At 36.8% G+C, this 27,488-nt stretch overlaps 1 protein-coding gene across 1 annotated transcript; it reads left to right on the forward strand.

Moving 5' to 3' along the window:
• The first annotated feature begins 625 nt into the window (after window positions 1-625).
• Window positions 626-25,379, forward strand: LOC134852847 (DNA replication licensing factor MCM4-like). Its single transcript, XM_063868679.1, has 17 exons — window positions 626-854; window positions 1,157-1,332; window positions 1,616-1,798; window positions 2,135-2,285; window positions 3,041-3,261; window positions 7,115-7,248; window positions 7,439-7,600; window positions 8,037-8,237; window positions 8,440-8,555; window positions 9,082-9,206; window positions 10,089-10,307; window positions 10,453-10,562; window positions 15,494-15,621; window positions 16,094-16,294; window positions 17,094-17,280; window positions 18,473-18,634; window positions 24,455-25,379. The coding sequence occupies exons 1-17, from the start codon at window positions 643-645 to the stop codon at window positions 24,569-24,571; spliced, it is 2,805 nt and encodes a 934-aa protein (XP_063724749.1). The 5' UTR covers window positions 626-642; the 3' UTR covers window positions 24,572-25,379.
• Window positions 25,380-27,488: the final 2,109 nt, after the last annotated feature.

Consider the following 27,488-nt stretch of genomic DNA (forward strand, 5'->3'; position numbering starts at 1 on the left):
ATGCAGTTTCAAGTTTACCGTTGAACAAAAATTTGTTCATTTCGTTCATTCCGTATTTTCCAGAACAGCTTGAAAACTGTTTGAAAACGATGGTAGAGAAGGGGTTGCGAGTTCGAACCCCGATTGAGGAAGTGGAATTGTTCTTGAATGAGATTTGTTGTAAATAGTTTTAGGTAGACCAGCTATAGTTGACTCATACAAATGTTGCTATAATTTCTAGAACAGATGTGCTAAAACTTAATTGATTACTCAGTATCAGATAACATCGAACGTACAAAAAACATGAATATTATCAGTTGGAGATAATGATTAAAAAATGAAGAGAAAATTTGGCTTGTACTTGTTGTTTGAAGAATGAAGATTTGGAGTGTAATTGAATTGTCATTTAAGCCTTGGTTGTTGACCTTCATATAAATCCTAAAACACCTATATCAACCTGCATTATAAGTTACTCATGCATTGGCGTTAAGAAGAGATTTTTTTTTCTTAAATTAGTTTAGGTAGGGAACTTGATGGAAATGTAAGCCAGAATCTTAGTTTTCATCACGCGCTAGATATTTGATACTCAAAATTGAATGAAGTAGAATTTGTAGGTTGATTTTGCAATGTTATTCTTTTCAGATCTTGTGATTTGAACTTATAATGTCAGGCCGAGGAAGCAAACGAGGTGGAGGCAGCAACAGCGGCCGAAACACGAGTAAGAACACGACTCCGAGTAAGACGCCGTCTAACCCGACTACCCCGCTGAGAAGCAGCAGACGACTGGCTTCGACTGCTGGCAGTGAAGCGGATCCAGGGTCTTCGCCTGCTCCTCTGCCGAGGTTGCAGGAGAGGTCGCCAGCTAATGCACCTGGGTAATTACTAATATTTAGTATTCATACAAACTCCACGTTTAAATACACAGCACGAAAACAGAAACTGATTAATATCAAAAGTTTTCCAAGATACTGGCGTCGGTAACTTCTGTGCTAAAGATGTAGTTCGCTGATACTAATTTGAAGCGTATAGGTATATTTTTTGATAAAATTTCAAAAGAGTTTTTTTAAGAGGAACTTTTAATTCAATGAAAACCCAATTGTACCAATCTCCCTTAATACTTGATCAAATTGATTTATATATTAATCATTTTTTTCTTAATATATTTATTAAATTTTAGTTCAGCTACTCAAGGCGAAGGTGAAATGCAGGACGAATCACTGGCTTTGATGTCCAGCAACTCGCCTGCTCCCAGCTCTCCTCTCCAATACCAAACTAGTCCTGGAGCAGGAGGAGCGGGTCTCACCTCGGAAGTAGGAATGGCAGATGATGAGAACGAAGAGCCGAGTGTCATGGGTTAGTAATAGTTTGACTCAACCTCGTTTCGTATTAGAAAACTTTGGGCTCGATCTTCTGGCAGAATACCAAATTAGTTTCCGAGAAGTATGAATATTCGTGGAAATTTATCTCTAAAGCGAAATCCGTTTAATTTTGTCAACATGTGATTTCGAATTGTCACTTTTTCTCCTTTTTGTGCCTCTACACTTGTGTACTGTTTACCTCCGAGATTAGTTATGATTAACGAATTCTTTAGTCTTGAAACCATAAAAGAAAGACTAGAGCATTATCTTTTTTCTAGATTACCGTACTCCGAGGCGTCGAGCTGACCTTGGATCCCGAAAAGGAACTCGTCAAATTGATATGACTGATGCGCCGAGTGGATCCACGAGTGGAGCTGGCGGCCATGGCGGCAACGCTCTCGGGTCTAGTGTCGCCGATCTCCCGCCGAGCAGTGATCGCGGACTACCTAGTTCCAGAGGAGGTTAATAGTTATCAAACTTTTTTCTGAAACGAATGACCCAATTGCTGGAGATTTGCTTCATCAATCAAATACCGACGCAAAATGATTTGAGATTTGTTAAGTCTTAATAAGCGAAATGATTTTTCCTTTATTTTGGTTTTGAGTTATGTTTTAAAGTCTTATGTTTCGCATTTATCAACTTGTGATTTTCATTTTAAGGACAGATTTCAAGAGGTCATTTCAAGTAAATGTGTACCTGACGGCTTCTTCAAACTTAATTGATAATCTTTACTTCTGTGTGAAATTTAACAATTATTTGGCACTGTTAACATGGTTTCATGCAGTTTGTGCGCTTAGGTGGCTACATGTCGACAAGTGACAGTGCAGCTCCTCATGATGCTCAGTTGGCAATCTGGGGAACTGATATTGTGATCTCGGAAGCGAGGAGGAAGTTCACGAAGTTCATTAGGACCTTCTGCGACGGGAGTCTCAACTATGAGACTGATGGGTGATTAATTGTTTTTCGTGCTAAGAGTGGGCACTATAGTTAAACATAGCAATCAATAAGTGTGTGTTCGATGGAGGCAACTGTATGTAGACGCATTGGTCAATAAATATGCTTCAACTTGTCGGGACTAGAGTTACGAAGGCTCGGGCTACTTAAAATTTTGTAAACCTTCTTTTATAATGAAACAGCATGATCACCGTTGAACCCGTGCTTAGTGCTTAAAATGAGATTTTTGTGGAGAAAAGTGAATTTTAATAGTAATAGTTTTAAGATTCCAACGAAAGAGTAGACAAATTATCAATATTTCAACTAAAAGACTGTACCGGGTTGCGTGTGAGCGGCCGTGGTCATGTGGGGTAAGGCACGCGTCTCTCAACACAAGGGTCGTGCGTTTGAATCCCACTTCGGTCACGGATGGAGGGGTCTCAGTGTCATCCGCCTCCTCAAGGTGTGATCGGCTGCTACGAAATGGATGACATCACCCTCCGCAACGGTTAGTCCTGCATTGAGCAGGACAGGCGACTAATAAAATAAAACCGGGTTGGGCTTAATTCATATTTTTACTGTGGTCTCTTACAAAATAGTCATCAGCGACTCTGCCCGCATATGGCGTGTATTTTTCTACGTCAACAAAATACGCATACGGTAAAAGCTTAGTTGATGGATGTTTCTCTTCCTTCTAGAGCTTAGAGAAGAAGAGTTTCTCTTCTTCAGTATTCACAATCCGTTAATAGTTCATGAAATTTTTTTAACAGGTACCATCCTACGGAGCCCTTGTACGTCCAGAAAATGACCGAAATGGCCAAACTGGAACAAATGTGTCTGGATGTTAATTGCAACCATTTGGCTCTTTTTGACTCCACTTTGGGTCGACAACTGGCTTGTAACCCACAGGAAATCATACCGGCTTTCGACCTGGCTCTGACTGATTTCTTCTTCAAGCATTTTCCAGATATGGTCGAGAAAATGAGTGAAGGTTAATTAGAATTCAAGTTAATTGCGCGAGAATCTCATGTTGGAATAATAAAGTTAAATGCTTCAAAATCTGTTCATGAAACAATGAAGTTATCTATCACTTATTTATTGAGGTCGTGTGATTTTTCTTATTCAAGAAACATGAAGTTCTGTTCACACTCAAATTTTGTTTCTAAATTTTCTAGCGGAGTAAAAAATATGTACCTTTTCTCAAATTGGATTGGTTTTATCAAAAATGTCTATCATGCAAGATGTTGAAAATGTTTCGAAAAATTTTAGCAACTCGAGTTTCTTGCTTTCGTTAATTTCTTTCAAACCGCCTGTCTGTTGACGATGTTATTCATTTTTTGTTGCAAAAACTACCTCAGATACTGACAGGGCAGTCGGAATGTTAAGGGTTTTTGTTGTTCCAGTCACATCAAGAAGTGAAGGTAACGAATTATGGAATAGCCTGTTTTTTTTTCTCCACGATTTGGCCTACCACAAATAAAGGCACTATGGTAATGATTGAACTGTTGTATTAAAGCCATAGTAAAAGTGATTCGTGTTCCGAACATTTTGAAAGTTGGCAAAAATTTTGTAAAGATTTTTGTTTTATTTTCGAATTATACTTGTTGCATCGGGCACAGCAACTGTCTATCAATGTTTTTTAATGCGAAGTTGATTTTTTTACGACAAGTAAAAGCTTGTGTAGCGTATAATTTAACTTTTCTCAAACTAATTCAATCGTTTCTGTACCCAATTTCCATTTTTTGCTTTTTTTATTTCCTTGTATATTGACTAACGCTGACGTATATTCGATGCTGCAGCTGTATTTAGAGGTTTGAAGGACAAGATGGAGTATTTGTGCGTTTCCAGTTGGTTTTTTTTGCTGATTAACTTCAATTTTAACCAGCCATTTTTGATTTAAAATTTTTGTAATTGCAAGTGAAAGATATCGATCGACCTGCGCTCAAAAATATATTGCGTTGCGATAAATTTTTCAAATCTTTGGGATTCTGAAAATCACCCATTTGAGACAAAAGCATAGGTTTAAGACGGAGTAAGTGACGGAGTAAGTCCGGTTAAGACGGAGTAAGTCCGGTTCAGAAATCATTCCAATTTCTATTGAGGCAAGCTTTTTCTGTCGACAGTGCGATGCTAGACAAAAAAAAACAATAAATTTTTACTGAACATAACTGCTTGGTGGGAAGATTTTCAAAAAAAAGTTTTATCAATTTTTGATCAAATTTTGATTTGAAGAGTGATTTGAAAGAAATATAAGACTTGGTATCACCTATTGTTTTTGGTAAGGATTGTTTGTGTGGAAAAAGCCATATAGCGTCCGTGTAATAGTTGTTTTTGTGGTGGATATACAAAAGAGCCCGAAACATCAAAAAAAGTTCAAAAGAGTCCCATACAAAACAGTCCAAAACCATTTGAATTTTTTTGACCTTAATCTTTTGACGCCGACAGAATTGATATAGGCTTTGAAAAATCAAACTTGAGCGTAATAACAGCACAAAGAACCAAAGATCGAACAAATAGTCAGACCAAAATCAAGCAGTAGGGATGTCCTCTACGGGCAGAAATGCTGTTGCGAGAAGCATTCGACTAAGCTCGCGAAAATTATGGTTCTTTTGGTAATTGTGAGTATTGCCTGGCGACTGAACATGTCTCCAGACGCTTTGAATCATATGGGAAAAAAACTGAAATGGAGCGCTCTGATGGGTGGCTATTATTGAGTTTCGCACAGCTACTTCAAAATCAATTGTAACGCGTTTTGGGGAATCAATTTTTAACAATAATGAGGAGGCGACAATAATTTGTTTTTTTTTTGTCGGGTAGCAGAGCGTAAACAAGTGGAATAAGGCATCCTTCAAGTGAATTTTGTATTGCATAAGTTTGATAGAATACATTGGAAGCAGTCGAAAACGTTGCATCGCAGAACCAATCACCTGATAAAGTTTTTAGGTCTAACCCAGGTAATGTGGCGAGCACAATTTTCATCTTGGGGACCTGAGTTTTGGTTAAGGAACTGCTCTTGTAGGGCTAGGGGTAATTCAAAGCCAGTTAGCGAAATTGACTGACATCTTTGGTCATTTTTCGCATCGAACTCTTTTTACAACTTGCTGATTGGCAGAATAACTTGGCAAATGAACAGCTGTTTCTCGGTTCACATCACGCTGGGCTGCGAAAATAGGCTGCCCTGGCGTTACATCAGAAACTGCTGCTGGATCTTTAAGTGTTTTACTGGACTTTTTTGATGTCAACGGATCGGACAAGTGGTAGTGATCTTTAACGATCTCAACGGAGTCCCCTCTTGTACGCTTGCGTCCATTGCAACTACTTTGTGCGCAGCGGCAGGATAGGGAATTGTCTGACAGTGTTCGGTTCTTGATATAAGCATACTCATTAAAACTCAGTAAATCAGAATTTTCGTTAGTAAATATAAATTCCATCGATAGTTAGTGAATTTCGTTTCTATTCAATGTTGTCAAGTGTTCGCAAATAAAACAACTTGAACAACCTGTTTGTTTTCGCATGGTTTAAATAAAGAGTCTATTTCTTTAATTGCGTTAACTTTGTTTCGCGTATTATTGCTTTTAATGAGTTGCCGCTGCTGTTATCTAGGTTGTTCCAATTTCTCTGCCTTTTGTCATCCGGATTAGTTGGAATCGAAATATTTTAAATCCGAGAGAAATCTTCTTACCAGTTTCTGGAACAATTGTCATTGCGATGAATGGGTTTGTTTTTGGACTATTTTAGGGCTATTACATGAGACTGTTTTTTTGTACTTTGCTATGCTTTTTCGGACTATTATGTACAGTACTGTTTTGTATTGGACTGTTTTGTACAGACATGGTTTTTGAACTTTGCAAAAGTTTCCGTTTGATTGTAAAGTGCCTTGTAATCGAAAACTACCTTCAGTTCAGTTCGTTATTCACTCCACTATCGAACAGAAAAACTGTGAAGGTCGTGAAAGCGCGATCAGCTTCTAATTTTGAAAATTATTTTGGTCTTTTCAGATTGCCCAGCGGAAAAAAACTGTACATTTTGATCCACTTTTCTCGAATTGAGTTAATCCTATCGAAAAAGTGTCAATTTGAAATGTATCCTGAAAATTAAAGAGTTTTAAGGCTTAAAATTTTTTCATATTGAAATTTATAATTTTTCATAAAAAAAACAAGTTAGTTGTCTGTTTCCTTGCGTTGATTGACTCTTTTACAAATGATTGTTGGCTACGTCTTTTATTTGAAATTGTTTTTTGGCCTGTTTGATTTCGAATTTTGTTTAATCGACTTATTTTGTGTTGTTTGCAGGGAAAAAGAGGATAATCATTTTTCAATTCAACTCAGCACTGCATTTTTTTTGTTTTCAGTTCAATGGGTGTTGACCCTCATATTGGCGAAAAAGTAGCTGCCCGGTAAATTATAAACGTTTATTAATTGCTGGTATTTGTTTTACGTGACTGTTTTTCTGAAATTGAAGTTTTCGTTCATTCCAATTTTTTTAAACTATTTCTATTCCTAGTTTTTTTCCGCCTCATTTTCTGTTCCCAGCTTTCAATGCTACGCTCGCGTTGTATCGCAAGTGATGCGAAGCTCCGCTTGGCTTCTGTGCCATAAAAGTGTTTTGAAATGGTACGAGCTTTTCGGTTATGTATTTTGTCCATAATTGTCCATGTTACGAGCTTTTGTCCTTTGTTGAAAAATAAAAAAAGTTTTTTCATATGTTTCGTTAACGCATCTTCTACTTTCTCATGTTTCCTGCGTTTTGGAGAAAATAAATGTTCGTATAATGTCAATTTAAAGGTACAAGTTGAAATACAAAATAGTGATTTTTAAATGTATATACAAAATGACCTCGTTTAGGTCTGATGATTCGTCCCTTTTTCCCTGAGAGGACTAACCATATGCGTGAGTTGGACCCAGAGGACATTGACCAGTTGATCACAGTGAGTGGAATGGTGATCCGAACCAGCGGAATCATACCAGAGATGCGACAGGTGAGAAAATATCATATAAGAGTATAAATCAAGAAAAATGAAAAGAATATTGCCAACAATTAAGCGCTATTTTTTCTGCATATCCAATCAATTTTGTTCCATTTTTCTGCATATCCTATCAATTTTGTTCCATTTTTCTGCATATCCTATCAGTTTTGTTCCATTGTTCAATACTTTTTTTTGTTTCCAGGCCCTGTTCGAGTGTGTGGTGTGTGGTCACGTGGAAACAGTAGATGTAGACAGAGGTAGGATTGCTGAACCCACTCTGTGTCAGAGATGTCAGACTAACCACTGTCTCGCACTCATTCACAACAGGAGTCTATTCGATGATAAGCAAATCGTCAAAGTACAGGTGGGTTGGAATTTATTAGTTAACATTTTCAAAAACTATGCTATCGTTAAAACTTAATTAATTCATGAGCTTGGTTCTACAAATGTTTTGTTGAAAAATTTGAAGCATTTCATAGCGATATTCATTGCAGTTAGTTGTACGTCTTTCGTTCGCTTTTGATTTTCGATATTTCAAGGAGAATGCTTCCACTGTTCGTCGCCAAGCATTAAATGTTTGAGTTTTGACTCCCATTTTAGTGCCAATAAACACGTAGAATTGCCTAAGATCTTGGCAAAAATACGATATCAGTTGTCTACTTTTTAGTTATCAACTCTTAGGTCGGGGTTGAAACTTTTTGGACAAAATGCCTTTTTATTTATACCGGGAGGGGCTTGATTGGTTTCGTTAGTGCCTCCGAGTCCTGACAAATAATTATGTAGATTAGTGTATTTTTTAGGAATCGCCGGACGACATGCCAGCAGGTCAGACCCCTCGTACCATCATGCTGCATGCCCACCAGGACTTAGTAGACATGGTTCAGCCAGGAGACAGGATTCTAGTCACGGGGATATACAGGGCCACGCCTATGAGAGTGAATCCCAGGCTGAGAAACTTGAAGGCGGTGTTTAAGACACACATTGATGTCGTGCATTTTAAGGTAGGCAGCTTCAACTTGTTAATAATTTTTTTGCCAATTGTGGTTCATCATAAAAAGAGTTCTGAACTTTAAGTGCTGTTTTTAAAAAAAAATTTTATGAATTTTCTCAATGTTGTTTTTCTATGGTCTAAGATACTTAAAAATTAATATGGAAAACGAAATTGATGATTTGCAAAAAATGAAAAGTGTCAACTTATTTCAGGTGAAGAATACTCACGCTTCGCGTAGTGCAGAGAACGAGAATGCGTTCACTGAGGAGAGAATTCAGTATTTGACTGGCATTGCAAAGACAGTCCAGTTCAATGACATGAACATGAGGTGAGCTTGGGGGGGGGGGGGGGGGGGGTACTGGCTATTCTCATGAGAGACCGAATGCGTCAAAATTAACAACCAATAAATGCATTTTAATCTGGTCTAAATTGACTGATTTCTTCACGTTGCTTTTAAGATGAACTTTGAGTTTTCCCATGAAATGCAGTCGACGGTTAAGTATATTTTTTGGACGTTGTTCTTTGTCAGTAAAACTTATGAGAAAGATATTCAGAGTAAGTTTTATTCTGCTGATACTAAATAATTGTACGAAAGGTAAGAGGTGTTTGTAGTTCGATGATCACTATGATTGCATCACGTTGCTTTAGACCAAGGAAATTTTTTATTTAAAATGTAAAGGTAAAAGACATGTAGGGCTTAATCAAAAGGTTCATTAGTTCTTGACTATAAACAGTTGAACAATTCGGTCACTAGTTTTTTCCCACGTAAAGTATCCTATATCCTGGTTATGACTGATAATGATAATTAAGATGACTATCAAAAATAGTTCGTAAATGAATTGTTCAAAATGTAGGGACAAGACAGAGAAATTTGGTTACTTCAAGACGCAGTTGTGCAATGCTTTGGCCCCCAGTATCTACGAGAACGAGGATGTCAAGTTCGGAATACTCTGCCAGTTGTTTGGAGGAACCAGGAAAGGTAAAGTCCTTTTGAATACTGGAAACTTAAAATCTGAAATTAAAGACCCTATTACAGGGGCGGATCTAGGATTTTCTCGAGGGGAGGGGGCGGATTTTCAAAAAATTTTCGAAAATTTTGACGACTTTTTTTTTTTTAGGTCGACCAAATTGATTTTTCGAGCTCTCCAAAAGCACGGTTGTGTCCCTATTTCGGCCAAATTTTTTGCGCCGCAGGCAAAATTTTGAAAAAACAGGTCAAAAAGGCGTTTTTAGGCACTTTTTTGGAAAATTTTGACCAAAAAATTGCGTTTTTTCGGCGCGCGCTCCCCCCTCAAAATTAGTATATATTGGCGCCGAAGGCGCCTTTAGAAAATTTTTAGGGTCGGTCGGCCAAAAATGGATTTCTTAAAAAGCATCAAAGGGGGGACCCTTTGGGTCGGCAGGGGGTCGAATCCCTGAGGGGGGGGGGGGCGTCCGCCCCCCCCCCCCCTAAATCCGCCCCTGCCCTATTATGAAAAAACAATGCTTTGCTGCAAATTTAAAAAAGCAGGACAAAAAGGCCCGTTTCGGAACGGTTCGACGGATTTTTTTGGCGCGCTATCCCCGTAGAAATTAGTATATATTGGTGCCGAAGGTGCACTTAGAAACATTTTAGGATGAATTGGCTGAAATGCAATGTCTTAAAATAGTACCGAAGGATAGGAATTTTTGTTTTGTTCGAGTAATTCGAGACCCCGAGATTTATCACCCCTCTCAAGTTCGCCCACTTAAGAACAAAAACTATCACTCAGTTAGGAACATGACTCACAAATACGGAAGCTTATGATCAAAATAATAATCTTAGGAAATGAATATCTTTTTTCCTTCGTAATTATGGACACGTATCTATGTTTTATTACAGACATGAGCAAGAATGGTCGCACAGCAGCGCGTAGCGAAGTCAACATCCTCCTCTGTGGAGATCCAGGCACCTCCAAGTCCCAACTGCTCCAGTATGTGCACAAACTAGTGCCCAGAGGACAGTACACTTCTGGAAAGGGGTCCAGTGCTGCTGGGTTGACAGCCAGTGTGATTAAGGACCCAGAAACAGGGCAGTTGGTGTTGCAGACGGGTGCTCTGGGTAAGAATAGTTTGTTGTTGTTGACCGCGCAGGAACAGAGATTAGCTCTTTTGTCTGCATAATCAAGTTACAGTAGTCTACGAGGTATCATCTGACGATCATAAACTGAATCTGAAAAAATGTTTCATGAGTTGTTCAATTTTAGTTCTGAGTGACAACGGAGTGTGTTGCATTGACGAATTCGACAAAATGTCGGACAGTTCGAGAGCCATCTTGCATGAAGTGATGGAACAGCAAACACTCTCTATTGCAAAAGTATATATGAACTCTTTTTTATTTGGTCATTTGATGTTTATTAAAAATACTGAACGTAGTGCAGAAACTTATATAGGGCTTGATAATTTTTTTTCAGGAAAAAGCTTAAAATTTGATTTTTTAAAACTTGAATTCAAATACATTAGCTAAAAGGTACGCAAATTGCGCTCGAGAATTACAAATGCGTAAATGGCGCAAAAGTGCGTGATTGATTTCTAGTTTCGGTAGTGGGTTTTTTTTCAGATTTCTGAGCGGAATGAAACCGTTATCCAGTGGTCAAGTTTTATTCAATTGGTTTATTTTTTTTTAAAAGGGCCATTCATAAACAGGAGAATTAAAAAAAACAATAACCAAGTATATTTTTTCTTAAACTCGCAAGTTGAAAATGTTCATACCATTTTAATCATTTTTTTGGTTTTCTGAATTTTTTTTATAAATTTTCAGCTTTCTGTTAGCTATTTTATGGAATTGTAATTATGTTGCTGCGAGTTTATTTCTGGTCTGATAATGATATGTTTTCAGTTACATCATTTTTCTGTATTTTTGATAGTTACCTATGTGATAATTCGGACTTCACAAAACAAAATTTAGAAATCATAAATCGACTAAGGTGACCTCGTGGATGTTCTTACATGCATGTTATTTTGACGTGTACAGTAATCGTTTTTACAGTTTTGAAATTTTTGTTTGAATAGTTTTGACATGCATTTTATGTTGTGTGAGGGAAGCGTTATTACTAAAGAAAAATTTTTTGGTCGCTTTTGGCTTCATTTGTGGGCGTTTTTACATGCTATTTTTTTTCAGATTTTTTTTCGCAGTTAAAAAAACGTTTATTGAGTTATGAAATTTTTCAAATTAGCCTCGCAGACTTGCTTTAAAAATATTTATAATATCAACCTAAAATTTAGTTCTATTGATTTTTGTTGATTACTCAAGCAATGCTTGTGGTATAGTATGAACTATCTTTTTTTATCCAACCTAAGTCGCAAATTTTGTTGCGACGCAAATATTGTTGCGACGCAAATATTGTTGCGATGAACTGTCTTCAGTTTGAAAGTGTTCATTCGAATAAATAACCAGCTATCAAGTACAGCCAATGCTAAGGATTTTAACACAGGCTATTATTGTCCCGACTTTCATATTGAAAGTAACGGAATATTTCTGCTCGGGGTGGTTTTTTTTCTTCAGACAAATTTCGACTTTTCAACTAGCTATTTTGACAGGATTTTTTTTTAATTATTCAAAAGGTTTTGTTGTCCTGAGCTTACATTTGGCAAGATATTTTACCTGTGATCATTTTTGGTAAAGTTATGGGGTATAAAAATTGCCATTTCGGCCAATGGAACAATAAACGCGCGATATATTCGCGCTATTACCGCGTAAGCGGAGATTTAATCCGTCATAGAAATCGTTCCAAATTGGTTAAAGGGAGATTATTTGCCATAATTGATTTGTTACTAGGAGCGAAATTTATCACTTTAAACCTAATAAAGCGTGTGGCGTCATAATTGGCGTGCGTGACTTAAGAAATTTTGTAGACTCGAAGTTTTACTCAATCAGTTTTTCCCAGTAGCGTTACCGGTCATATTTTTGCTTGTGTATGCGAAGTGCAACTTCGACTCTGTGTTTTAGTTTGTGTTGTAAAGTATTGTCGATCCAAACCGCTTCCTACTGCATGCTGAGCGATAGAATTTGCTCATCGCTGCATATACAAAAATATTGCATAGAAAACAGTCCGAAACATCCAAAAATGAACCAGATGAAAATCAAAGGCCGCATTGTATAGTGGTTGAAACAAATCACTTAAACTCTAGAGATTAAAGGATCGAGTACCCGGTGGCATAAAAACTTTTCCATTTTTCCAAGAAAAGTCTCAAAAAAATTTGTGTAAACATGAAACGGGTTCATCTAGGGTACAAAAAGTGGGCTCAAACTTAGAGTTGGACGAGGGAGAAAGGAAAAACAACATTTTCATGTATTTAGAATTTTGCTGGTTTCAAATAGACTTTAACTCAATTTTGAATAATCAAGAAAAAATTATTGAATTTTAACAGTTTTATTGCTTGTCAATATTGAATAATTTATAAATTTAAACGAAAATATACTCATGTTTATAGTTTGATATTATGACTACACCCCCTCAGAAACACAATGATATCGTTAGTTTGATATGACGTAATCACAGTCATTAAGTTTTAGTCTTGTTTTTTGCATCTTTTTGTTGGTCTGGCTACTTTCTTTCCTGAGCGCATTTTGCCTTGTAGTCTCGGAATTTTTTTGTTCGTCTTTGAACTTCTCGATGAGCTCTGGAAATAGGTGCGTGCTTGCTGTTGACTAGCATAACAGAATTGCTGTTTCAACCTTCTACAGCGTTGTTGGTGCAAGGAGACCTCAGTCTACCAATATAGGTTTCCTCGATACAGTTGAAATTCGGTTGACTTTCTTTGAATGCCAGACCTTAAGCTCGAACGCAGGGGGGACGTTTTGTACGGGCAGAAATGCTGTTGACAGAAGAATTTAAAAAAGCTCACGAAATTAAGTCAATTGTTGTAATTGTAAGTGTTGCCTGACGACAGTACATGTCACCAGACGCTTTGGCTCATGTGGAAGAAAAACTGAATTTGAGCGCTCGAATGGGTAGCTGTGATTGTAACGCACAGCTTCAAAACCAATTGTAACCCGTTTTGGAGACTCGGCTTTTAAAACATTGAGGAGGCGACAAAAGTTGATTCCTTTTTGTCGTGAAACAGAGCGTAAACGAGAGGTACAAAACATCCTTCAACATCCTATGCGTGTTTAGTATAATTTTGCTAAATCATATTCGGAGTAGTCGAACACGTTCCATCGCAGAACCATTAATCTAATAATCGATGTCTAGCCAAGTTAACGCGGCCAGCACAATAAACTGATTTTCATTTTTCATCGTTTCTAATTCAAAGCCAGTCAGCGAAGTTGGCTCTGCCACCTTAGGTCTATTTTCGCGGCGAATTCCATTTACAACTTGTGGGTTAGCAGAGTAACTTGATAAACGAACAGCTGTTTCTCTGTTAACTCACGCTAGGCTTCAGAAATTGCCGTGGTGTTACAACCGAAACTGCTGCTCGGTCTTCAAGCGTTTTCCTGAACTTATATTTTTCGTTATCAGCGGATTGAAGTAGTGTCAGTGATCTTGAACGATCTCAACACGGACCTCTTTCGTACGCATACGTCCCTTGCATCTGTTTTGTGCACAGTGTCATGAAAAATTTGTCTTTTGTGCACAGTGCCATGAAAAATTGAGCAACTTGTATGTTTTGAACTGGTATAAATCAAGAGTCCATTTTTGTTTGTATTTTGTTTGCGAATTGATGCTTTTGATGAGTGGACGCTGCTGTTATCTAGGTAGTTATACGTTCTTTGCTATGCTACCAGTTATCATCTGGCTTAAGTTGAACTAAAATTTTTTTAATCCGTGCGAAGTTGTCTTATTTTTTTGTGGAACAATTATCACTTCTATCAATGGGGATGTTTTTCGGACTATTTTGTATGGGACTCCTTTTTGGACTTTGATATGGTTTTTCGGATTTTTTTTCTACAGGACTGCTTTGTTTTGGACTGTTTTGTACAGACACATGTTAATCATATACTTTTTGATGCATGTAATTCAGCTCATTAGGTTTAGCGCGCTTCTCCAAATCTGTTTTTGTCAACAACAGTTTTTTATATTGGTTTTATTGCTCTCATTTTTTTGTGAAAACTCTGGAATTTTGGACGTGCGATCAAATCAGGAAAAAATAGAGCCTTTCCATTTCAAAATTTTGAGAAGATTTCAGTTAGATTATTGAACGTAGTGAAGACTCTTATATAGGTCTTGATTATTTTTTTTTCAGGAAAGTCTTAAAATGCTCTAATAACTACATGTGCATTCACAAAAATTTTTGCATTTATGAAGGCAAGTATATATGCAAATTTTGAGTTCAAATGAAATTCATCTGCTGAATATAAATAGCATTCTCCAAATACAAACGTGTAAATGGCGCGAAAAAGCGTGAGCAATTTCTTGTTAAAAAGTGGAATTAACTATTTAGATTTCCGGCGAAATAAAAACTTCAACTATTGATCCAGTTTTCTCAAGATAGGTTAATGTTATCAAAAAGCTCCAATCATAAATTGTTCTAGAAATTAAAAGAGCTTAAATGGCATGTATTTTTTTCTTTGAAGTTCAAAAATTGAGATTTTTCAACGAACTCATTGTGTTTTTTGGGTTTACTTGCGTTCATTACTTTTTTCCAACTGTCTGTTGGCTATTTGTGTTTTTTCCCTCTGGTTCTGCATAATTTAATTACCTCAAAACTATTTAACCTTTTAAAGTCATGATCTTCTGTTTTATTTGAAAAAAAAAGCGCAAAGTGCACATTTTGTACTTTGCATTAGTTTTCTTTCAACTCGTAGTTTTTTTAAGATGTTTTTTTTTCTGATCGAAATTTTCTTCTTCGGATTGAAAATCGGCTTTTGTTGTCGGATGCATATTTCTTCAAAATTTTATGTTATTGTCTTAAAGCTTTTTTAAAATAGTAATCAGCTTGTTTTTTTTGAAGATTCTTTCCTTGTTGATGTTTCGGGGCTGCTAAAATCTGGAGTTTGAGCGGTTTTCATAAATCTTTGTCTTGGATATGTTCGGTTTTTCATCATTCTGAGTGATTTACAAATGGCTTCCTTGATTGTTTTCTGAGTAATTTTTGCAGCCAAGTTTGAAACGTCAGTTAGATGCAAACTGATTTGGTTGCTTGTATAATTTTTTCTGCTGATATTTTCCAACAACTTTTTTTTCTCAACTTCGAATTTACTGCATCACCAGCGAATGGAAGCTCCGCTTAGCCTGTGTAAAATATTTGGCCACGTGGTGCAGCTGCTGTGAAATTTGATATGAACGAAGTGTATCTAATCATTAGGCCGGCATTATCTGTACCCTGACTGCGCGGGCGTCTATCCTGGCTGCGGCTAATCCAGTGGACAGTCAGTGGAACCACCACAAGAGCATAGTGGAGAATGTACAACTGCCACATACACTCTTGTCCAGGTACATATTTCAAAGTAGATTAAATTTGTTGGTAACAAATACTACCTAGAAGTTAATTCAAATCCTTGTTAGGAAATATATTTAAGCTGTATCGATTCTATCAAATAGGTTGATTTTGTATGAATAGTCAGTCAAACATGAATAGTCTGACTGTGCGGACCAAATTTCCTACCCCCTAACGTAAGAGGAAGTATGCTGAATGTCCTTATTGTCTATTCTTGATTCATTCACCGGAAGATTCATTTTTGTAGAGTTGGCTGTAACTTTTTGGGATCTACTTTACAATCTTCCCCTTCAAGAAAGGAGGGAGATTGTTAAGTAGATTTATGTTAGTCAATTTTTCGACCAATAGGGATGCAGCAAAATTGGAATTCTCAATAGAAAGGTTTAGTGCTAATTTACTGTCTTTATTTATAGGCATGGATATTCTTTAGTAGATCAACTTTTTGTAAGCAAAAATGATTGGTTCCAGATTTGACCTGATCTTCCTGATCATTGACCCCCAGAATGAAGAGTACGATAAGATGTTGGCCAACCATTTGATCTCACTCTACCACGCACAAGGAGAGGAGCTGCAGGAGGAGGAGTTGTTCGATCTGAATGTGCTGAGAGACTATATTGCATATGGGAAACAGAATTATGCACCTAGATTGGATGAGTCAGCTAGTGAAAGGTAAGCACGGCTATTTTCTCTCATTCCCTTATATTATAGTTTTCTTCTTTCATAGTTATTTTGTTATTATAGTCATTTTGTTATTTCGTGTTATTATTGCTAAATGCGTGATGTACCGATGCTTGATTAATCTGTTCAACATGCAAATTTCAATGGAACTGGTTTTTCAAGAAACAAATTCAAAGGATGGGTAATATGGAAGCCATAAAGGCAAACAGCCGTTTCAAGTAAGGGGTAGTTGAAAGTAAAGAGTGTAGTTAGTGAAGGTTTTTCGTGTTTTTTTTCTAGTTCTGAGTAATGGAAAGTCTTTTTTTGAAAGGCATCGAGATGTTTCTTGCTTTTCATTTTCTAGATAATTTTGAAAATTTCGTATTAGCGTTTCCCTTATAAAAAATATGCACCATGGAGATCTTGTTAGATAGCCATAGCTTAGGTAACCTTAAATATTTAACCCCGCGATTGAGCCTCTGGGGGTTTGATTGATTAGGAAAGGCGCCGAGATTATAGTTTTGAATAGTTTAATAGTTTAGATTTTGTTCTGAACAATTTCTGCATCTCAACATGAAGTAATAATCATAATAATAAATATATAATTAATTACCTTCCAAGTATAGCAAAAAATACTCTTGGTAGAAAGTCAAATGCTTAGTTGGTCAAGTGACGCCTCAAGTGCAGAGATAAAGCAGTTTTGCACGCAGGCTCTACTCGGCTAATCGTACAAAAACGTCTTTTTTAAAGTCATCACGGAAAATGCCGTTTTTAGTTAATCTTCCCATCTCGATGTTCTTAATTTATTTAGACTTGTGGAGATCTACGTTGAGATGCGTAAACTGGGGAGTGAGAGGGGCATGATCACAGCCTACCCTAGACAGCTGGAGAGTCTGATCAGACTGGCGGAGTCCATGGCCAAGATGAGATACAGTGACACGGTCACGCTGTTCGATGTCGAGGAGGCATACAGACTGTACAGGTCTGCACTCAAACAGGTCAGCTCAGACAAAAAATAAAGGGATCATCTAAATAATCTTAACCTTCCCCAATTATGTCAGAGAGGAGACCATTCCTTTGCTTGAAAGCAATATTTTGCAGATAGAAATCAACATTCGAAAACCACATAACTTCTTTAGTAAAAAAAGCCAGCAATGTGGCCTCTTTTATAGACCGAGAAAAATTTTGATAAAAAAACAGCTTTTATTGGCATATAAAACTTTTGTTCGGCCAATTTTGCTAGTTGGAAAATTAGAACAAAATTGGAACACTTAGAAATGCTGGGGAAAGTCTTATAAAAACCATATGGTACAAAAAGAAATTTGAATCAATCAAAGACATTAGACAACAATATAAAATTTTTCACTATTAAAGAGTAACATACTTAAGAACTGCTAAAAGTTTTGTGCAAAGTAATACGGGGTGAATGCCAATCCGAAATTTTGCAAAAAGCAGTTACCAAAGAAATGTCACAAAAAAATTCAAGTTAGAGAAATATAGCGAGAGCTGTCGCAATACACAAAGTTTGCATCAAAGCACTCGATTGCTGGTAGAACTCGTGTCCTCTTAAACAGTTTGCTTTTTTGTTCCCTAAGTTTACAGAAATGAGAAAGTTTTAATAACCGGGAACTAAAAAGCTTCAGCCATCAATTTTGGATAAGTATATTCAAGCTAATAGTGACCTGATAAATAAGCTGTTTTGTAGTAAAACTATAATTAATGTGAATTTGTCTTCTTCATTGTTTTTGAGCACGGTTTTTAGAAGTTTTTTTGCTCTGGTAAATCTCTACTTTCTATTTGTACCAAACAAAGAGACTTTTACGCTTCCATCTTTTGTGAGCAAGTTGGCCTCTCATTTCAACTTTTTCTTTTCCCTATCTTCAAGGGTATCCAAAAACCGTTTTTGATTCTCGCTCTGAGACGCCTGAAAACAGGCTTAATCTAGTCTTATGGCGCTCTCTCAAGTGAAGTTTTGTATAAAAATACTTAATTTGTAATTCCGTTCTTGTTATGACTATTTGGAAACCGTATTTTATTATTATTTTGCTTTTTGTCTTAATACATCAAGTTGACATTTGTATCTAGTGGAAAGTCGGTTTTGATTTGTTTCTGTTGGAGATGGTTCAAAATGAATCTGATTATGATTGCTAGTTGTAGTGGTTGAGATTTAACGCTCAAGGTTTTTTTTAGGCCGCTATTGACCCTCACACTGGAGAGATAGACATTGCCCAGTTGTACGAGGGACAGACAAGCAGTGAGAAGAGGCGAAGGGCTGAACTGGCCCAGGAGATTAGAACTCTGATCCAGGCCAAACAGGGCATCTCATTCAGACGATGGGAAATACTTGAGGAGGTAATATTGATAAATTTATTTACAAACTGTTAACAAGGTCTTCCGGTTGCTGTTTAAATAGCGCAGATATTCCGACTATGCGAATTTTTTATAACCAAATTTGAAAGGAAGAAAAGTCGTTTTTTTCCAGGAAAAGTCTTAATTTATTCAGGCCCAAATTTACTTCTTGCGGTTTTGGTGGATTGCTTTTTTTTTAGTTCAGTTCATTTCCTTTGTTGAAAGGACGACTAACAGCAAAAATGAATAGGTCACGAAAAGTGTGATTGACTTCTACTTTCGAAAATGGAATTTAATTTTCAGATTTCCCAGCAAAATATTAGTTTTACCTTTTGATGCAGTTTTCAAGTTAGTTTAACTTTATCGAAAAAGGCCACTCATTAATTGTTCTAGAAATTCGAAAGTTTTTCAAAATTCCTGTTCCTGTTTGATTTATTAAACAGGTATTATGAAAACGTTTTTTTTTTCCAGATGAGATCTGGTTTTTTTATTTTATTTATTTTTTTTTTATTTTATTTTATTTATTTTTTTTTAGACGCTTTTTCGCAAAATTCGCTTTCCCAAAAAACTACCCGTCAGATTCTCATAAAAGTGGTACCAATGGATTCAGTAGTGTTTCACCTACCTGCCTGCATGAAATTTAGGGCAATTTTTACCCTACCCCACCCCCTACGGTCTTAGAAAAGCTTCACAACTCGTTACTTTTTTCACTTTTTGCCCATTTTTTCGGAAATTTTCGATTTCCTCAAAAACTACCCGTCCAGATTTGGGATTAAGGGTTCAATCGATAGACCAGGTTGTAGGAAACTCCCATGCACAAGCGGCTGGTCCCTAATTTGCTTAGGGGAAGAGCTATAGACTTCGGAAAAGTCACTTTTTTGAATTTTTTGCCTATTTTTTCGGAAATTATCGATTTCCTCAAAAACTACCCATCCAGATTTGGAATTAAGGCTTTAATCGATAGACCAGGTTGTAGGAAACTCCCCCGCACAAGCGGCTCGTCCTTAACTTGCCTAGGGGAAGAGCTATAGACTTAGGAAAAGTCACTTTTTTGACTTTTTTGGCCTTTTTTCAAATCTTTCCGATTTCCTCAAAAACTAGCCGTCCAGATTTAAGATTAAGGGTTTAATCGATAGACCAGGTTGTAGGAACCCCCCCTACACAAACGGCTTGTCCCTAATTTGTCTAGGGGAAGAGCTATACACTTAGGAATAGTCAATTTTTCGGTTTTTAGGCCATTTTTTCAAACTTTTTCGATTTCTTCAAAAACTACCCATCCAGATTTGGGATTAAGGGTTTAATCGATAGACCAGGTTGTAGGAAACTCCCCTGCACAAGCGGCTGGTCCCTAATATGCTCAGGGGAAGAGCTATAGACTTGATTTTTTTGCCTATTTTTTCGGAAATTATCGATTTCCTCAAAAACTACCCATCCAGATTTGGAATTAAGGGTTTAATCGATAGACAAGGTTGTAGGAAACTCCCCTGCCCAAGCGGCTGGTCCCTAATTTGCTTAGGGGAAGCGCTATAGACTTAGGAAAAGTCACTTTTTTGATTTTTTGCCTATTTTTTCGGAAATTATCGATTTCCTCAAAAACTACCCATCCAGATTTGGAATTAAGGGTTTAATCGATAGACAAGGTTGTAGGAAACTCCCTCGCACAAGCGGTTGGTCCTTAACTTGCCTAGGGGAAGAGCTATAGACTTAGGAAAAGTCACTTTTTTGACTTTTTTGGCCTTTTTTCAAATCTCTCCGATTTCCTCAAAAACTACCCGTCCAGATTTGGGATTAAGGGTTTAATCGATAGACCAGGTTGTAGGAACCCCCCCTACACAAACGGCTCGTCCCTAATTTATCTAGGGGAAGAGCTATACACTTAGGAATAGTCAATTTTTCGATTTTTAGGCCATTTTTTCAAACTTTTTCGATTTCTTCAAAAACTACCCATCCAGATTTGCATAATGAATGCATAAGCTTCTCTTTCACTTTTTTTTTGCGTAGGAAGGGCGCTATCGACTTGAGAAACCTGAAATTTTAAAACATTTTTAAAATAATCAATATTAAAATAATCAAACAGGTCTCTCCAGCTTTCAGCTGGGCCCCTAGTTTGATTTATTAAACAGGTATTATGAAAACGTTTTTTTTTCCAGATGAGATCTGGTTTTTTATTTTTTTTTTTTTTTTTTTTGAGACGCTTTTTCGAAAAATTCGCTTTCCCAAAAAACTACCCGTCAGATTCTCATAAAAGTAGTACCAATAGATTCAGTAGCGTTTCACCTACCTGCCTGCATGAAATTTAGGGCAATTTTTACCCTACCCCACCCCCTACGGTCTTAGAAAAGCTTCACAACTCGGTACTTTTTTCACTTTTTGCCCATTTTTTCGGAAATTTTCGATTTCCTCAAAAACTACCCGTCCAGATTTGGGATTAAGGGTTCAATCGATAGACCAGGTTGTAGGAAACTCCCATGCACAAGCGGCTGGTCCCTAATTTGCTTAGGGGAAGAGCTATAGACTTAGGAAAAGTAACTTTTTTGAATTTTTTGCCTATTTTTTCGGAAATTATCGAGTTCCTCAAAAACTACCCATCCAGATTTGGAATTAAGGGTTTAATCGATAGACCAGGTTGTAGGAAACTCCCATGCACAAGCGGCTGGTCCCTAATTTGCCTAGGGGAAGAGCTATAGACTTAGGAAAAGTCACTTTTTTGACTTTTTTGGCCTTTTTTCAAATCTTTCCGATTTCCTCAAAAACTACCCGTCCAGATTTGGGATTAAGGGTTTAATCGATAGACCAGGTTGTAGGAAACTCCCATGCACAAGCGGCTGGTCCCTAATTTGCCTAGGGGAAGAGCTATAGACTTAGGAAAAGTCACTTTTTTGACTTTTTTGGCCTTTTTTCAAATCTTTCCGATTTCCTCAAAAACTACCCGTCCAGATTTGGGATTAAGGGTTCAATCGATAGACCAGGTTGTAGGAAACTCCCATGCACAAGCGGCTGGTCCCTAATTTGCTTAGGGGAAGAGCTATAGACTTAGGAAAAGTAACTTTTTTGAATTTTTTGCCTATTTTTTCGGAAATTATCGAGTTCCTCAAAAACTACCCATCCAGATTTGGAATTAAGGGTTTAATCGATAGACCAGGTTGTAGGAAACTCCCATGCACAAACGGCTTGTCCCTAATTTGTCTAGGGGAAGAGCTATACACTTAGGAATAGTCAATTTTTCGGTTTTTAGGCCATTTTTTCAATTTTTTTCGATTTCTTCAAAAACTACCCATCCAGATTTGGGATTAAGGGTTTAATCGATAGACCAGGTTGTAGGAAACTCCCCTGCCCAAGCGGCTGGTCCCTAATATGCTCAGGGGAAGAGCTATAGACTTGATTTTTTTGCCTATTTTTTCGGAAATTATCGATTTCCTCAAAAACTACCCATCCAGATTTGGAATTAAGGGTTTAATCGATAGACAAGGTTGTAGGAAACTCCCCTGCGCAAGCGGCTGGTCCCTAATTTGCTTAGGGGAAGCGCTATAGACTTAGGAAAAGTCACTTTTTTGATTTTTTGCCTATTTTTTCGGAAATTATCGATTTCCTCAAAAACTACCCATCCAGATTTGGAATTAAGGGTTTAATCGATAGACAAGGTTGTAGGAAACTCCCTCGCACAAGCGGTTGGTCCTTAACTTGCCTAGGGGAAGAGCTATAGACTAAGGAAAAGTCTTTTTTTTGACTTTTTTGGCCTTTTTTCAAATCTCTCCGATTTCCTCAAAAACTACCCGTCCAGATTTGGGATTAAGGGTTTAATCGATAGACCAGGTTGTAGGAACCCCCCCCTACACAAACGGCTCGTCCCTAATTTATCTAGGGGAAGAGCTATACACTTAGGAATAGTCAATTTTTCGGTTTTTTAGGCCATTTTTTCAAACTTTTTCGATTTCTTCAAAAACTACCCATCCAGATTTGCATAATGAATGCATAAGCTTCTCTTTCACTTTTTTTTGCGTAGGAAGGGCGCTATCGACTTGAGAAACCTGAAATTTTAAAACATTTTTAAAATAATCAATATTAAAATAATCAAACAGGTCTCTCCAGCTTTCAGCTGGGCCCCAAGTTTGATTTATTAAACAGGTATTATGAAAACGTTTTTTTTTCCAGATGAGATCTGGTTTTTTTTTTTTTTTTTTTTTTTTTTTTTTTGAGACGCTTTTTCGAAAAATTCGCTCTCCCAAAAAACTACCCGTCAGATTCTCATAAAAGTGGTACCAATGGATTCAGTAGCGTTTCACCTACCTGCCTGCATAAAATTTAGGGCAATTTTTACCCTACCCCACCCCCTACGGTCTTAGAAAAGCTTCACAACTCGGTACTTTTTTCACTTTTTGCCCATTTTTTCGGAAATTTTCGATTTCCTCAAAAACTACCCGTCCAGATTTGGGATTAAGGGTTCAATCGATAGACCAGGTTGTAGGAAACTCCCATGCACAAGCGGCTGGTCCCTAATTTGCTTAGGGGAAGAGCTATAGACTTCGGAAAAGTCACTTTTTTGAATTTTTTGCCTATTTTTTCGGAAATTATCGATTTCCTCAAAAACTACCCATCCAGATTTGGAATTAAGGCTTTAATCGATAGACCATGTTGTAGGAAACTCCCATGCACAAGCGGCTGGTCCCTAATTTGCCTTGGGGAAGAGCTATAGACTTAGGAAAAGTCACTTTTTTGACTTTTTTGGCCTTTTTTCAAATCTTTCCGATTTCCTCAAAAACTACGTCCAGATTTGGGATTAAGGGTTTAATCGATAGACCAGGTTGTAGGAACCCCCCCCCTACACAAACGGCTTGTCCCTTATTTGTCTAGGGGAAGAGCTATACACTTAGGAATAGTCAATTTTTCGGTTTTTAGGCCATTTTTTCAAACTTTTTCGATTTCTTCAAAAACTACCCATCCAGATTTGGGATTAAGGGTTTAATCGATAGACCAGGTTGTAAGAAACTCCCCTGCCCAAGCGGCTGGTCCCTAATTTGCTTAGGGGAAGAGCTATAGACTTAGGAAAAGTCACTTTTTTGATTTTTTTGCCTATTTTTTCGGAAATTATCGATTTCCTCAAAAACTACCCATCCAGATTTGGAATTAAGGGTTTAATCGATAGACAAGGTTGTAGGAAACTCCACTGCCCAAGCGGCTGGTCCCTAATTTGCTTAGGGGAAGCGCTATAGACTTAGGAAAAGTCACTTTTTTGATTTTTTTGCCTATTTTTTCGGAAATTATCGATTTCCTCAAAAACTACCCATCCAGATTTGGAATTAAGGGTTTAATCGATAAACAAGCTTGTAGGAAACTCCCTCGCATAAGCGGTTGGTCCTTAACTTGCCTAGGGGAAGAGCTATATACTTAGGAAAAGTCACTTTTTTTTTTTACTTTTTTGGCCTTTTTTCAAATCTTTCCGATTTCCTCAAAAACTACCCGTCCAGATTTGGGATTAAGGGTTTAATCGATAGACCAGGTTGTAGGAACCCCCCTACACAAACGGCTTGTCCCTAATTTGTCTAGGGGAAGAGCTATAGACTTAGGAAAAGTCACTTTTTTGACTTTTTTGGCCTTTTTTCAAATTTAATTTTCTGTTTCTTTGCGTTCCTTGACTCTTTTCCAGCTGTCTGTTGGCTATGTTTTTGTTTTAAATCGTAACCAACCGAAAGGTAAAAAGCGGACTGAACCTACCAAAAAATTGAGGTCTTTTTAATGTTTGCATGAAGGCTATTACATAACCATTAAAGAAATCAAGTACAAAGTCACTTTTGAAATTGTCGATCAATAATACCGTTGCTTCAGATGAACTCTAAACGTGAGCTTCCCATCCGAAGAGACCTCTACCTTGCTGCTCTCAAAATACTACAGGAGGAAGAGTTCTTCACCATCACTGGCGATAACCTCAGACTGCTGGTGTAAATTAAGCAGAACTAAAACTGCAAATTGGTAAGAAAACAAACTCTATCCTCTAACTGACTCTAAGCTGTCTATTCTGTTGCTTATCGTGCTTAATTTTTTTTGCAAAACTGTTGCTTTTTTGCTAATCTTGCCAAGAAATACTTTGTTTTTGAGTGCTACTGAATGCTAAAATGTTCCACCTGTTTATTGTGATGGTAATTGTAGTGATTGTTTCATTATGATCCTGATTGAATTCAGTCGGAGTATGGATTTAAAGAAGTACTTGGGTTCTTACCACCTAATTGTTCTAGCAAAAATTTTGCAGACAATAGAAATCTACATTTCTAGAATAAAGTATGTAATAATTTGAAAAGAAAAAAAATGCATTTAGAAGTGTTCGAGAAAAAAATTGTCGTTTGATTATATGTCTCATGAAAGCATTGTGGATATGCATTGGATAAATATTTATTGTATTTTATCATAGCTTACTCTTCATTGTGTGCAATAATAATAGTTTTTGATGAGTCTGAATGTGCAATTTCTGAATGATGACTAACTAATGCAATACGAACTTGAATATTGATAATTTGAACTTTGAATCAAACAGTTTGAAATTTTAGATAACACATTGTATGCCTATCTGACTTCTGATTGAAAGCAACAATTGGATTTTTGAAGATAATTTGATGAATAATGAATCAAGCTTGATGTTATTTGTTATTTGGCAGTCTTGTGATTTGCATTGGAAGTTTATTCACTTGTAATTGTGATAAGCAAGTGAGCGTTACAGGCTGATGTCTTAATTTTCTTAATACAATTTTGTGTATGTCTCCTTCTTGACTACCCAGTGCCTGAGTAGGATATTCTTTTTTCTAGATTCCGGATGTTTATTAGGTAAAGGGGTACTGAAATAGATTTTAAAAATGCTAGAGTGAGGATTAACATCTCTAAAATAACCTAAGAATTTATGTAGTGAAACAATAGTAAAATTGTAGTTGTGTCAGCCACTCATCAGTTTTTGTCTTATCTATTCTGAAATCCAAGAATACATACCAGGTTTTTTCATTGCTTAGAATTTTGTTTGTATTTTCTTTTAACAAAATGAACACTGTGAAGATTCTCATATAAGTCTAGGTGATTGCGCTAAAGTTTTTTCCAGGAAAATCTTTACCCTTGCGATAAGCAAGGGTATTGCAATCGGGTACTAGACTTTTCTGTTAGATAACTTTGTTCGCAGATTATTCAAAATTAGAAATGGTAAATTTCGGTTCAGCTTATGTGTCTCAGGCCTATTTGGTCTTGAGGTAGCGAATACGCCTGGGACGACAAAGGTCGTGGGTTCGGATCTGATGGGACGTTTTTTAAACTGGAAATAATTCTTTTCAAAAGAAATTGTCGGCTCATTATTTGTCTGCTTATGCTTTGTCGGTTTAGTTTGCACATCGCTGAATTGTTTTTTTCCTGAACGCAATTTACATTAATGATGCTTTTAGTGTTTTGATTAAATTCTGCTTTTTGTAGTTTAACTAATTTCGAGTTCGTATGTTTTCTTCTGTTTTTTTTTGTTCACTTGAATTCGGCTTATATTTTTTTGCTTAATGACCTAGTTTTGCGTAATTTTAATGGAAACAAGTTTATAGGCTGACTTTTCGATTGCAAAAAAAGCTTAAATGATTTTCGAAACTACAGTTCACTTTTTCCATGACAGCAAAACTTGTTCCCTTTTCATTTTTCTTCGACTTGATAGGTTTCGTCCTATGTTATCGGCCTAATGGTCACATATTGCGTCTTAAATTTTGTGTGAGCGTGTGTTTGTTTTGAGGCTGAGGGAACTTGATAAATTTTATTAGCTATATAATTTTCGTGTTTTTTTGTTCCGGACTTTGTTTTTTTCCCTTTTCTACAGCTGAATAGTTTTAGGCTCATTTTGCAGTGGCCTAGTGACCTCATTTGCTTCATCTGACAAATTAAACCTTGTATGTGTGTGTTTTGAGGGTCTAAGGACTTCTTAAATTTTTATAGGTGATGCTGATATTTTCCGGCTTACAGGTCTGCTGCTAAGCTATTTTTGCCTTTGTAACCGCTTGCTAATTTTTCTTCCGATGCTAAGTTCATATTCTGTTTATTTGGTATGCTTTCCTTCAAAATAGGCCTGTTTCAATCTGATAAATCTAATTTTTCAGACAGTTTTGCTTTTTCGAGTTTTCCTAATTATCGGCTTTCTCGTTTTGTATCGCAAGTGGTGTGTAAAATATTAATAACTACAATTGAGCATTCATGTATTTTAAAGCATTTATGAATGCCCTTCGGTATATATGCTCTTTTTGGGTTCAATTGGATTTCATTTACTAGAAGTTAGGTTAATATCACACGACAAAAACGAACAAGGAAATGTCGCGAAAAAGCGTGATAGAATTCTTTTTTCTAAACTGAGAATAAAATTATAGGTTTTCCTGCGGAATTAAAAAATCTACCAGTTGAACCCCCGTTTGCTCAAGTTGGACTATTTTTTTGAAAAAACACCAATCAGATATTGCTCACGAAATCGAAAAAGCTTTAGTGTAATATAAAAGTTTTAAAAAAAATCGAAAGGTGAAGTTTTCTAAAAACAAATCAGATATTTTTCTGCTTCCTTGCGGAAATTTACTCTTTTTCAACTACTGCTATGTTTCATTATTCTAATCACATCAAATAGGGCTTTGATTACACCCGCGCAATAGCGAGCGTAAAGTCATTTTTTGAAGCATTTTATGCGAAGTGTCATATTACGAAGTTGAATCTGCTGTTTTGTAGCCAGTGCTTGTCTATAGTCAACCGTGGCGCAGATACAAGGACATGAGACCCGGAATCTTTTTCGGTATATATCATACAATTTATGATATGTAGTGTGTTTACCAGTGGTTTGAAAAATCTACCCATTTATCCAGTTAGGTTAAAT

This window comes from Symsagittifera roscoffensis, chromosome 8 (assembly GCF_963678635.1).
Source record: "Symsagittifera roscoffensis chromosome 8, txSymRosc1.1, whole genome shotgun sequence".
Lineage (NCBI taxonomy): Eukaryota > Metazoa > Xenacoelomorpha > Acoela > Convolutidae > Symsagittifera > Symsagittifera roscoffensis.

What these genes read in the sequence shown, in the direction of transcription:
- LOC134852847 (XM_063868679.1), top strand. Translation starts at nt 643, where the DNA reads ATGTCAGGCCGAGGAAGCAAACGAGGTGGAGGCAGCAACAGCGGCCGA. An exon ending in TCATACCAGAGATGCGACAG is followed by an intron (nt 7,249 to 7,438) that starts GTGAGAAAATAT and finishes TTTTGTTTCCAG; the next exon opens with GCCCTGTTCGAGTGTGTGGT. An exon ending in GATGGGAAATACTTGAGGAG is followed by an intron (nt 18,635 to 24,454) that starts GTAATATTGATA and finishes CCGTTGCTTCAG; the next exon opens with ATGAACTCTAAACGTGAGCT.